Source organism: Pseudorca crassidens, chromosome 8, assembly GCF_039906515.1.
Source record: "Pseudorca crassidens isolate mPseCra1 chromosome 8, mPseCra1.hap1, whole genome shotgun sequence".
In the NCBI taxonomy this organism is placed as follows: Eukaryota; Metazoa; Chordata; class Mammalia; order Artiodactyla; family Delphinidae; genus Pseudorca; species Pseudorca crassidens.
The window spans coordinates 63338152-63352075 of NC_090303.1; the positions used below are offsets into that span (position 1 = coordinate 63338152).

At 45.7% G+C, this 13924-nt stretch overlaps 1 protein-coding gene across 1 annotated transcript in view; it reads left to right on the plus strand.

The window, feature by feature from the left end:
* The window catches only part of FKBP9 (FKBP prolyl isomerase 9), a 50290-nt gene that overhangs the window by 31508 nt on the left and 4858 nt on the right, over positions 1-13924 (plus strand). Inside the window, exons 7-8 of the mRNA XM_067746683.1 lie at positions 7752-7938; positions 12614-12759. Coding sequence (XP_067602784.1) covers positions 7752-7938; positions 12614-12759 — 333 coding nt within the window. The remainder of the gene's footprint in view (positions 1-7751; positions 7939-12613; positions 12760-13924) is intronic.

Sequence of the window (13924 nt, forward strand, 5' to 3'; positions counted from 1 at the left end):
TAGAATATTTGTCACCCAAACAGCAAACTTCTTTTTAAAAGTTACACAAATAATATACGTTGACTTTAGAATAAGAAAATAGAGATCAACAACAACAAAAATCTCCCATAATCTCACCACCCAGGAATAACCATTGTTAATGTGGTAGGTGGAATATCGGCCCCAAAAGATGTCCATGTCCTAATCCCCAGAGACTTTGCAGATGTGATTAAGGTAATGGTCTTGAGATGAGGAGATTATCCTGGATCATCCAGGTGGCCTTGATGTACTCACAAGGATCTTTGCAAGAGGGAAGCAGGAGACCAGAGCGAGGAGAAAATGCTACACTGCTGACTTAGAGGATGGAGGAAAGGGCCACAAGTCAAGGAAGGAGGGTGGCCTTGAGAAGCTGGAAAAAGCAAGGAAACAGATTCTCCTGAAACCTCCAAAAGGAACACATCCCTGCCAATACCTTGAATTTAGACTTTGAGTCCAGAGTTATGAGAGTAAATTTACGTTGTTTTAAGCCACCAAGCTTGTGGTAATTTGTTGTAGCAGTAATAGGAAACTCATATAACCGTGAAGTGACTGTCCTTCTATACTTTTGAGTATATGTGAATCTGTGTAGATAAAAGGAAATAAACACATATCCATCTACACTATTGACAAAAAATACTACAGTATTTTTTGTGAATAAATACTGACAAAAGTGGGATCACCTATACATATTAGTTTGTAATTTCTCTCTTTACGTAATTTGTCGTGAACACTGTTTTATGCCAACAGGTTGCATAGAATTTTAATGGTTGCATAGTGTTCCAAACCATATTTCCTTTATTATTTTTTTTCTCAGATACCATTTTTTGCCAACTTACTTTGGAAGAGTTGATACAGTATTTGTTTTGCTTTTGTGTTCTTTTTGCTAATGAGATTCTGGCTGGCCTGGCTGGCTGTACACATTCATTTTGTTAACCTGCTTCTGACTTCTACTGCTACAGTGGATTTCAGAATTTTCCCAGTAGGATTTGTTTGGAGGATCTAAGAATCATCAGATTGGTTGGAAACTAGGCTGTACCATGGAGAAACATTATTTTTCCTGACTTAAATTTCTGATTTATAAAGCCACAACCAATCACAGCTTAAGGTCTTAAGATCATTCAACAAACCTTGCTTCATGTTCTGTTTGTCTAGTGTCTTGATGCTCTGTTGTTTTGTATTATGTAAATTTCTACTTCTAGCCAAATACATGCAGGAATAGACAAATACTTTCAGCGTATTCATGTTTCATTTTGCCCTCAGGACTAATTCTTCCTTTCCCTAAAAAGAATATACTGATGGAAAACACTTGCTTAAATTATTTCTCCTTTTGGCTTTCTCACAAGTATGAGACAGTTTTGCAAAGAATTATATAAGGCTCTGGGAAACATTTGAAGTCTCATAAATTTTCTGGGCATGAGGCTACTTCACCCTGAATCATTTGTTCCCATGGTGGGGGGAGGGGCACCTTGGCAAGTAACACCCAGCTGCTCTTGCACAGGGTCTGTTTCTGTCCTATTGATTAGCGAGTGCCCTTGGCCTCCTTGTGGGGTTTGCCCAGGACCTAATGCTAATCACTGAGGGACTGACCTTAGAAGGGTGTCAGGACACAGAGGAAGCCTGTGGCATTCTCACCACATACCACAGGGCCAGGCACATGGTAAGCATTCAGTAAATATTTGTGGAAGGAAGAAATGCTGGACTTTCTGACTCATCAGCATTTCATTTTGTTGCAGCCATTTTCTCTTGCAGGGTTGGTGGAGGGGAGGGGGTAGGCCTTCTGTAAAGGCTCTGGCCCTTTCTGCTGTCTGCTTTGTTCCATGGGGACAGCCCTGAATTTAGAGCGTTGGGATGTTTGCAGCCCTGAAGTGGAGAATGGATTCTGCTGCAGGGTTGTGGCAGCATCACTTCCTCAGTTTCTGTTCCCCAACTTCCACATGACCTTTTAAGCACTCTTTTTCGAAAGTGAAGAAAGCTAATATTTTACCCACACTGTGAAGGACTTCTCATGTACGAGCTCATTCAAACCTCAAAACAGTTCTCTGTTAAGATAACGAGGCCCAGAGAGGTTGAGTCATTTGCTAGAGGCCACAATAGCTAATCGGTGATGGAATTGAATTGCACCCGGGGTTCTTGCTGCCTGTGTCATAGGCAGAGGGGAAGAATGAGTTTCCATTACGCTGTGACTTGTTGATACCCATATATGAAGAACTGAAAACTCCAACCAGAAGTCCCAGAGCTCTCAGAGGAAACCCACGCTGCCAAGAGCTGCCGTGTTTCCTTCTGGCCCAGTTGGCCGGCCGCTTTATTTTTTGTCATCTGTGTCTCTTCTTTTTTTTTTTTTTGGCAGTACACAGGCCTCTCACTGTTGCAGCCTCTCCCGTTGCGGAGCACAGGCTCCGGATGCGCAGGCTCAGGGGCCATGGCTCACGGGCTCCGCGGCATGTGGGATCTTCCCGGACCGGGGCACGAACCTGTGTCCCCTGCATCGGCAGACAGACTCTCAACCACTGCGCCACCAGGGAAGCCCTGTGTCTCTTCTTGAGGCGCCTTATCTAGTGGGAAAAATTGATGAATACTTTTCTGCATTGGTTAAGGGTTTATTCAGAGAGGAGGCTGGTGTTGTGGCCTAATGAAATGTTGGATTATTTTCACCTGTTTACTGGTGTTGGGGAGGAGATAGTTTCCTCTACCATTCTAGGTTCTTCTGGCTGGTCTAAGAAATAAATTGATATGAGACAGATTAACAGGAGAAAATCAAACAAAGTTCAATGACATGTATATATGGGAGAGACCTAGGGAAACTGACTAACTCACCAAAATGTCTGAAGCCCTCACCTTAAACACCACCATTAGCTAAAGACAGAAGAGGATGTTGGGGGTAGTGGTTTCGGACCTGGAGATGGAAAAGCAAATGTTTGGTAAACAAATGTTTACGGGGCCACACAGACATTGGGACACCAAGAGAAATTTTAACTAACAGACTTTGCTAGGTTCCTTCCTGTCTCCACATCTAGTTCATACAGTAGTTATGTATGGTGATAGCTCCCCCCATGCCCCAACAGGTCTTCTATCTACATTCTTTAGGCAGTTAAGGAGGTAAAAAGAAAGGTTTTCTTTTTTTCTTTTTTTTTGAGTCTTTTGCGTCTTGTTTATTTTCAACTTGAAATAATCCACATGTCGAAGAGACATTTTTGGGGTGGCAATTTTACTCCCCTACACTGGTCAGCACTTATTTTTACACTGTGTATTCTTTGGAGAAGGCAGAGCCAGATAGAGGGAATGAGGGTGGAAGGGGTGCTGGCTGCCTGGGGCAGGTGGGATCTTATGGCTTGAGGTCTAGTCTGGGTTTTTTTTGTAGGCCCAGCAACCCCATCTATCTGTCCATCAAAGATTTAGTGAGTGCCAGGATTCCCTGGTGGCGCAGTGGTTAAGAATCTGCCTGCCAATGCAGGGGACACGGGTTCGAGCCCTGGTCCGGGAAGGTCCCACATGCCGCAGAACAACTAAGCCCGTGCGCCACAACTACTGAGCCTGTGCTCTAGAGCCCATGAGCCACAACTACTGAGCCTGGCTCTAGAGCGCGCGAGCCACAACTACTGAAGCCCGTGCGCCTAGAGCCCGTGCTCTGCAACAAGAGAAGCCACCGCAATGAGAAGCCCGCGCACTGCGACGAAGAGTAGCCCCCGCTCGCTGCAACTAGAGAAAGCCCACGTGCAGCAATGAAGACACAACACAGCCAAAAATAATAAATAAATAAAAATAAAATTTATTAAACAAAAATTTATTGAGTGCCTTCATGACTAGGCACTGCCCTAAGGTATTGGGGATTCAGCAGAGAAAAAGACAAACTCCCAGCCCACATAGAGCTTACGTTCTTATTGATGCCTCAGTAGATGTGCATTTGTGCCTTAATCAGACACCTGGTAGACTGACTCATGCTAACTTCCTAGGAGCTGACATAGAACCGGACATTGAATACTTACTTGAAAGGGTGTGATTGACCTCTCCACTGATCAGAATACTTGGACCTGGGGGCCTGAGAAGCTGGGTTAGTTATCAGGAAAGTGCTGGGCAAACTGATATCAGAGCACAGGGGCGTGGGGTAGTCCTGGTGCCCTAAGATAGTCCTGCACATGAATGTACCTTTGAGGGTGTCAATTAAAACAGCAACAACAACAACAATGTAAGAGCTGTGAGTTCAGTTTTATAGTTTTATTTGGGGTTACTGAGGACTACATAGCCTGGGAGATAGCCTCTCAGATAGCTCTGAGGAACTGCTCCAAAGAGGTAAGGGGGATGGCCAGTATATATGTGAATTTGGAGGAAGGATATGTACAGTAAAGCACACATCTTTTTTTTTAAATTAATTTATTTGTTATTATTTTTGGCTGTGTTGGGCATTGTTGCTGTGCGTGGGCTTTCTCTAGTTGTGGTGAGTGGGGACTACTCTTCCTTGCAGTGTGTAGGCTTCTCATTGTGGTGGCTTCTCTTGTTGTGGAGCACGGGCTCTAGGCACAAAGGCTTCAGTAGTTGCGGCACATGGGCTCAGTAGTTGTGGCTTGCGGGCTCTAGAGCACAGGCTCAGTAGTTGTGTTGCATGGGCTTAGCTGCTCCACGGCATGTAGGATCTTCCAGGGCCAGGGCTCGAACCCGTGTTGCCTGCATTGGCAGGCAGATTCTTAACCACTGTGCCACCAGGGAAGCCCTAAAGCACACATCTTGGTAGAAGGTAACTGCTAGTCACGGGGAGTAGGTATCTCAGTTACTGACTTTAGTGCTTTTCTAGGTGTAGGAAGATGCAAGAGTCTGGGTTCATAAAGTTTTCTCCTGAAAACCTCTAACAACCTGGAGGCCTGTTCTGCCAGTTTTCCCAGAGCACAGGTACCTTATCCCTGATCTTCCCCCTGAATGTTTTCCAAGGTGTGCTGTAGGTCAGTGACTGCAGTGGCTAATGACTGAATTCTTGTAGATCCAGGTGGCAAGCAACATTCACTTAGTTGGTGCTGGGCTGCAAGCCTTGTAGTTGCCCAGCCTTGAAGCTGAAGAAAGAGCCCAGAGACAGCCACAGAGACATCAACCAGTTATTGGATAAGGGATCTTACAAGTCTGCAGCGAAAGATCCTGGAGTAACACCCCATCGTGAACGGCAGAGAGCAGGCAGTCCATGGCAGGAATCTTCGCTACTTGCCGGGGAGAAGGGGCCACCATTTAAAGGGGGAACTGATGTCAGCTTGGCTCATTAGTTACCAGGGAAACCAGCACCTGGGGCAGGGGGCAAGCATGTAGGCAGTTACTGATTAAGCGCTATGATTAAGAGAATTGGATAGTCATGTGAGTGAAGCAGGGACTGGTTGAGCAGGGGCTGTACAGAGAGCAAGAAAACAGCCCTCTTGAATGGTCCAACCATATAGTTGGCAAGGGGAGGTTAAGTTTGTACCAGCCCAATGCCATCAGTTTCTTGTCCCTTTCTGGGCTCCGTCCACACGTTTTTTTCAGAGAGGTTATTAGAGCTGCTCAGGATGCAGCTTTCTTTTCCACCAATCCCCTTCACCACAACCATGGCCTGCGCCTTGGCCCTCCTCATGGAGATGAGAGGCGGGGCTCCTAAATATCCTCAGCTGCTCACTTACCGACCATTTAGCACAGCGCTCCTGAACCTTGGCTGCCCCTTAGAAACGCCTGGAAAACCAGTGCCTGGTGCCACTGTAGTCCAGCCGTTCTGCAAGGTTGTGGCATATCACAGGCAAGAATCGCCTGGAGAGCTTAAAGATCACAGAACCAGAGGTGCTGCATGGGAAAGGGCCTGGCCCTTTGCGTTTTCACCAAGTTCTCCAGGACATCCTGATGGCGCCCAAGGCCGAGATCACTGCACTAGGTGAGCTACATCTGAATCTCAGAGTGGGGCCCAGGTGATGTTTTTTTCAGATGATCATGATTTTTTCTTTTATTCTGTGAATGTGGTGAATTATTTTATTTTTTTATTGGGGTAAAATGCACATATTTACCATTTTAACACGTTTTAAGTTTACAGTTCAGTGCCGTTGAATATATTCACAGTGTTGTGTAACTATCACCACTGTCTATACCCAGAACTTTTCCATCATCCCCAACACAAACTCCCCATTACCCTCTCCCCCTCCAGCCCTTGGTAACCACCGTTCTACTTTCTGTCTCTATGAATTTGCCTATTCCAGGTGCCTCATATAAGTGAAAGCATACAATATTTGTCTTTCTGTGTCTGGTTTCTTTCACCGAGCATAATGTTTTCAAGGTTCGTTCCCAGTTGGTTTTAATGAGCAACCAAGATTGAGAAACCCCTTGTCTGGCTCCACAGCCACTGCCCTCCGTTAGTGTGTGCTGTTTCCCGCAAAGAGCTGCCCTTGGCCCTGGTTCCAGGCACCCTCCTATGGCAGTTTGCAATACCTGGTTCCTCTGGGAAAGATCCCGGACCCTGTTAACCACTCACTTCAGCAGCTCCCCATCACTAGTGAGTATGAGGCACCTGTGTGCTGCTGTAAAAGCCCAAGCTTCTCTAATTACTACCTTGGTAACTTGGGGCGGCCATCAAAATCTGTGCCTCAGTTTCCTCATCTGTAGGTTGGGAATATAGGATTATAATGAGAATTAAATAAACTAATACATCTAAAGCACTTAGAAGAGTGCCTGGTACCTAACAAGCACCTACCCATTAAGTGTGTGTTAGAGAGACAGCAGCCGGGAAACAGATGAGCACATGGTGGGGTGGGGGTGGTGTGATCTGGAGGATGGGGCGTGGGGAGGGGCTGTTGATGTTCACATAGCGCTACTGAATTGTCTGTAGCTGTGTTGTTTTCTTGAACAAGTTATATCTGAGTTGGTTTTCTTGTCTGTAAAATGCTAATGAAAATATTATACCTCCTTGATTCTAAGTAACACTATTTACAAATTTTTTACGTGTAAACTTCTCTGAAATGATCTGGGGGTGTGGTGAACAACCGATACCCTCCTGAGAAGCTGTCATTAAATGAATGGATGACCTGCTACTCCTGCATTTATGGTAATATTTACCCAACAGGGTTCCTGCAGGGATTTAATGAGAGAGTGTATGTGAAAAATGCTTTGTAAACTGTAAAACATTATTCAGATGTGAGAGAATGTTTTCAAAAATGGAAAAGAGTAATAATTTTGTGTAGAACAAACAGGATGTGTTGTAAAGCCCTTTGTGAGTTGTTAGGTGTAGTATATCTTAAGGGGCATATATGGGCCAAGTTTGGCTAGGTGATTTCCCCTGTGAAGTTTCTGTTGGTTTTGCTTCTCTTAAGCAGTGGTAGGGCACTAAAGTGATTTTCATTCTACAGCTGATTTTCTCATCTCACCTCTTACGTCTAGCAGGAGCGGGGCAAGCCTTAATTTGGTTGAGCTTTAGTTTTCTCACCTGTGATGAACTTAAGCCATAAATCTTTCAGGTTGAACCATTCCATGGGGCAGTAGTACTGTGTCTTGAATTTTAGTCCAAAGTGTGTTCCTGACTGTGGACCCTCGACAAATCTGTGCCTCAGTTTCCCCATCTATAAATTGGGTTAGGCTACTTCTAATGGCCCTTCCAGCTCCACTCTTCCAGCATTGCCTAGGATTTCACAGCTGGGTCCCCGTGTTCCTCACTGGAGGTCTGTGAGGAATACCTGGTGATACTGGGGAGGCACGTGCGCTGCTGCTTGGAGGGTTCCCTCTAATTGCCTTTGTCTGTCCTTTAGGGAACATCCCCGGCTCGGCTGTGCTGGTGTTTGACATCCATGTGATTGACTTTCACAACCCTTCAGACTCCATCAGCATCACCTCCCACTATAAGCCCCCCGACTGTTCAGTGCTGAGTAAGAAGGGGGATTACCTCAAGTATCACTACAACGCCTCGCTTCTGGATGGGACGCTGCTGGATTCCACGTAAGGACTGCCAGGGATCGGTGGGGTGTGAGCCTGGCAGATAACAGTCAGTGTTCCAACAATCCTCCTTTTCTTTTCATCAGATACTGGTTGAGAGCTTTTATCTTCATGCCCTTTGCGCTGAGTATCTCAAGTGTACATCGCTACTCCGGTGCATTGTTCCAAGAGTTCCCTATGAATGGTTTCATCCTGCACCCGTGAAACTGTCTTTCTGAAAAGCAGATCTTATCTTATCCTGCTGTCTTTAAAAATTAACCCACAAATAAAATCTAAACTCCAGAGTCTGGCATATCAGGCTCTGTTGTCAGCTCTGTTCTGCCTCGCCAGCATCTTCTGCTGAGGCCCGTCTTCTGCCTCCCAGGGGTGCCATGTGCAGTGGTGCAGGATGTGCACTGCTTACACCCTTCCTTCTGGCCAGCTTCTGCCTTGGCTTAAATGTATTCCCTTTTCTCAAAATCTTTGCTTAATTCCTAGGAAGAATCAACTGCTCCCATTTCTATAGTCTCATAGTCTCATAATGTTTTATGTATTACCTGCCTTTTAGTTATTTTTGTTTCTATCGCTGTTGCTGGTCTGAAAACCTTAGACACCCAACATGTTTATTCATATTATTCCTTACACCTAGACCAGAGCATAGCACAAAGGGAGTACTTTATAAATGTTAAGTGATTTGAGATGAATCTGAAAATATATTACTAGGAATCAACAGTGTATACTAGTATCATACAGGTAAAAGGAACTTTCCTTCTTATGTATCTGAATCTTCAGAGGTATCTATAAGTTAATACACTATTCTCTTCTTTGGGAAAGGAACATTTTTGGCCTTTTTTAAAATTTTATTTACTTTAGGCTGCATTGGGTCTTCGTTGCTGTGCACGGGCTTTCTCTAGTTGTGGTGAGCGGGGGCTACTCTTTGTTGCGGTGTGCTGGCTTATTGTGGTGGCTTCTCGTTGCGGAGCACAGGCTCTAGGCGCGTGGGCTTCAGTAGTTGTGGCACACAGGCTCAGTAGTTGTGGCTTACGAGCTCTAGAGTGCAGGCTCATCAGTTGTGGCACACGGGCTTCAGTAGTTGTGGTGCACGTGCTTATTTGCTCCGTGGCATGTGGGATCTTCCCGGACCAGGGCTCAAACACGTGTCCCCTGCATTGGCAGGCAGATTCTTAACCACTATGCTAACAGGGAAGTCCCTGTTTATTTTATTTGTTTATTTTTGGCTACATTGGATCTTCGTTGCTGCGTGTGGGTTTTCTCTAGTTGCAGCGAGCAGGGGCTAACCTTTGTTGTGGTGCATGAGCTTCTCGTTGTGGTGGCTTCTCTTGTTGTGGAGGACAGGCTCTAGGCATGTGGGCTTCAGTAGTTGTGGTACGCGGGCTCAGTAGTTGTGGCTCGTGGGCTCTAGAGCACAGGCTCAGTAGCTGTGGTGCATGGGCTTAGTTGCTCTGCGGCATGTGGGATCTCCCCTGACCAGGGCTTGAACCCGTGTCCCGTGCATTGGCAGGCGGATTCTTAACCATGGTGCCATGCAGGGAAGCCCTCAGTCTTTCTTTATGTCTCTACATAAGTACACCCATTTTTGTATTGAGCCTGACTTAGATTCCCAAGTTTAGTCTTGAGGAGAAAGAAGGGCTTCATATAAATATGTGCTACTGCATTTATTCTAGATGGGGAGGGTCTTCTTTCCCTCTCACGCGTACCTCTGCCTTCTAGCTTCAGGTGACAGAGTGTGGCTGGGGAGAGCCAGCGTGGAGAGCCTGAGGGACATACTCCTCAGAGCATTCTCTCTGGTGCTATGAGATCCGGTATCCTCAGGCAGTTAACGTATTTCATGAGATCGAAAACGTGCTGGTTGTTAGAAGCATCATTTTATGTGTCTCGAGAAAGTAAGAACACTGCCAAAAAACAATGAGATGATGTCAATTGTAAGATGTATCCCAAATCAAGAGATATTAAAATGTGAAAAAAATATGCATTATAGAATCAAGGAAATATGTTCTAGGTTCTGGGGCCCAGATTTACAGGGACCTGGCTTACAACAAACCTCTTTGCACTGATTTTAGACAGTGAGGAAGAAGCATGGCTTGTAATTGTTTTGGGAACAAGTGAGCTTATGCATGGGAAAACTAGGTTAGAACAGTCTGTAAGGCCGATGGCTAGCTGTCATTGCTCTGGCCAACGTTCATATTCTTGTCTGGTGCTCCTATGGCCTTGGAAAGGGAAGTGGGGGTGGGAAATGAACAAAGGAATTTCTTCTCTGGTGGGTTCAGGATACGCTTCTCACGTGGGGTGGGGAGAATCAGTCTTCCTGCTTCTAATGTGTGTTTGGCGGATGCACAATATTGTTACAGAGCATCCGGGAGCCACGTGATGCTCCTTCCTCTTCTCGGAAACTCCATTCTGAACCACTTGAGTCATTTGTGTCACGTGTAAACTGACACGGAAGAGCAGTGTCTGGGTGTCCCTGCTGGTCTCCGCTGGGTGGAAGCTTCAGAATAATGGGATAATGGGAAGTGTGGCAGGAGACTGCTTACCGGGGTGTGGGAGAGGAGCTCCTTCTGGAAGAGGGGATCTGGTCCCGCCCCGAGCCCACATGGGCTCTGTAAACAACGAGGCAGGTGCTGCTGCCCGTTCATCAGCGCTAGGAGAATCCATGATGGAGAGGATAGAGGGGAATGTGGGTGGAGAGCCAGAGGGGGCAGCCTGCAGGCAGGAAGCAGGAAGCTTGCAATGAATGGGAAGCCGGGAATGCACAGAAGGAATGAGGAGAATGTCTGAGAGAAAACGGCAAAATAAAAAATAAAAATAAAATGATGACTTGAGGAAAAAGAATTAGCAGGGTGTTCAGAGATGCAACATGAATACAAATTGCTTGCTTGGAGGATTTTTTTAAAATTTTATTTATTTATTTTTGGCTGTGTTGGGTCTTCGTTGCTGCGTGCGGGCTTTCTCTAGTTGCGGTGAACGGGGGCTACTCTTCATTGCGGTGCACGGGCTTCTCATTGCGGGGTTCTCTTGTGGAGCACGCACGGGCTCTCGGCGCATGGGCTCAGTAGTTGTGGCGCACGGGCTTACTTGCTCCGCGGCATGTGGGATCTTCCCGGACCAGGGCTCGAACCCGTGTCCCTTGCATTGGCAGGCGGATTCTTAACCACTGTGCCACCAGGGAAGCCCTTGGAGGATTTTTTTTAATGTATGTTGAAACTGGCCTCAGAGAAGAGTAAACATTTGTTATTTGATAACTAAATGAGTTCTCAAATATTCTGTAAGACTTTGAAACCCAGTAGTCCCACGGGAAGTTCCCCACGGTCCCTGGAGAGAGGCAGTGTGAGTGAGGGCGCCTCTGTGCTGCTGACAAAGGAGGGATTGTGTGGGGGGCAGGACAGAGGACCCGCCTGCCCTCCCGCAGGCCTGGGGCCAAGGCATCCTGTGCCAGAATTGGCTGTTTCTGCTTCCTCCCAGGTAGGACAAATGCAAACGCGGTTTTAATTTGCTAGCTCCAGAGAACCAGCCTGGCCCTGGGAACCAGCTTGAGACGGGAAGGAGGCTGCGGCCCTGCGGCCAGGGGAGGCTGGGAAGCCTGAGAAGGGGAGGTGACCAGGGGCAGTCCCTTCCCTGTTGTCAGCACTTGGTGATGGACATCAAGGGGGCGCCAAGATATCCAGGAGGCTTTTCTTCCTCGCCATTGAAGAACATTCCCACTGTTTGCCTTTAGGATGTGATAGGAATGCCATCGATTTGGAAATAGATTTACTTTCAGTAATGAATGAGGTGATTGAGCCAACTTTTATTTGTTTAGATTCCCCTGGGACCTTGGGCATCAAGGATAATTAACACCATGGCCCAAGTTCACAGTTATTTTTCTGGACTCATAGGCTATTACCGGCACAAGCACTTCACACTCTCAAGGCCATCCATTTATTGAGCTCTTCATGCTTGCTCTCTGCCGTGCCAAGCATATTATTTACTATTTGGAACGGGTGCAATAGCTGTTATTATCTCCATTTTATAGATGAGGAAAACTGAGAGATTATATTTCCTGGGGTCAAATTAAATTTGACCAGGATTCAAACTCAGGTCTTGCTGAATCCAAATCCCAGGATCTTAACTACATTATATATTTTTTAAATTCTCATGAAAATTTCTGACTAGCTACAACACTGACTAAAACTTAGAGAAAAATTGCAAGACCAGTACAAAGCACTTCCCCGCTACGCCGCACCATTGGTGAGAAGGTTGCCACTGTGATGGCTCTTCACCTCTGAAAACTTTAGTGTGTAATTTCCAACAAAGGTGGACATTCTCCTACATAATTCAATTAAAATCAGGAAGTTAATGTTGATACATTACTTTTAATCCTCAGACCCCACTTAAGTTTTGCCAATGTTCCAATAAGTTCTTTTAAAGCAAAAGGATCCATTCCAGTATGTCCAAAACTCTCAAACTCTCGAACTCCCTTAGTCTTCCTTTGATTTTTACCTTGACACTTTTGAAGGTTATGGGCTGGTTGTTTTGCAGAATGTCCCTCAGTGTGGGCTTGTCTGATGTTTCCTTATGATTCCATAGGGGTTCTGCATCTTTGGCAGAAAGATCACAGAAGGGATATGTTCTTCTCAGGAGGATACTCTTAAGTACCAGTGGGTTCACGGCCTAACCAGGGACTCTTCTGTTTCATTTTTAGGTGGAACTTAGGTAAAACATATAATATCGTTCTGGGATCTGGACAAGTCGTGTTGGGAATGGATATGGGTCTCAGAGAGATGTGCGTTGGAGAGAAACGGACTGTGATCATTCCACCCCACCTGGGCTACGGGGAGGCTGGTGTGGGTGAGTATGCAACAATGTTAAAAGGTGTTTGGGACACATTCACCGTCTGTATTTTGTGCTTATTTAGAACCACAATATGCTTCTTCCATTTAAAACCCAAAGACTGTGGGACATTTTGTTTTCTAATTTATTTTTGGCTGTGTTGGGTCTTCGTTGCTGTACGTGGGCTTTCTCTAGTTCCAGCGAGCGGGGGCTACTCTTCCTCGTTGTGGTGTGCGGGCTTCTCATTGCCGTGGCTTCTCTTGTTCTGGAGTATGGGCTCTAGGAGCATGGGCTTCAGTAGTTGTGGCACACGGGCTTAGTTGCTCCGTGGCATGTGGGATCTTCCCGGACAAGGGCTCAAACCTGTGTCCCCTGCATTGGCAGGTCGATTCTTAACCACTGCGCCACCAGGGAAGCCTGGGGACTTTTATTTAAGTATTTAGATTTTTGTTTCAAGACCCCGTGAATTCGGTGTTAGTGCCACATTAATGGGATTAAACAGGGGTTTCTGTGAAATAAACCTTGGCTCTTCAAACCCACATGTGGGAAATGTCCCTGAAAGGGCTTGCCAGGTGACTTCTCTTAGGTGAGCCAGGTGCTTCCTTGGGGAACTGTTTCCCAGGACACTGGAATGCTGAACCTATAAGCTATCCAAGGAGATTTCCTTGTGGAAGATTGGTTTCAAGTTCTGGAAATACTGGCATTACGTTGCCCTCACAGCTGTTACGGTTTACTTCATGATTTTGGCCAAAATGAGCCCTCCTCATGGGGGTGGGTGGGAACCCCTTCTTTTTCAGTTTTTATGCCCCTACTGTCTGGAGATGGAGGAGATGGGAAGTGCTAACTTATAGAAGTGATAGGCACTTTGGATTTTCTTTTTCAAAATTTTTAAGTAATTGTAAAAGATACTCTCTGCTAATCCCCCCAGTCGGAGAAGAAACACTTTAAAAAATATGTTGTATATCCTGTATGACCATGCTCCTATGATATAGATTATAGTTATAATATATAATTTAAAATAATGCACATTTATTTATAGTCACATACTTATAAGTTCCTTTGGGCTCATACTACATATACTGTTCTAGAATTTGTGTTTACAAATCATATCCTGGATCATGATTTTAAGGCATACTGTATTATTCTTAAAGTTCAGCGGTAAGATTTATTCAAAAGTTCAAGC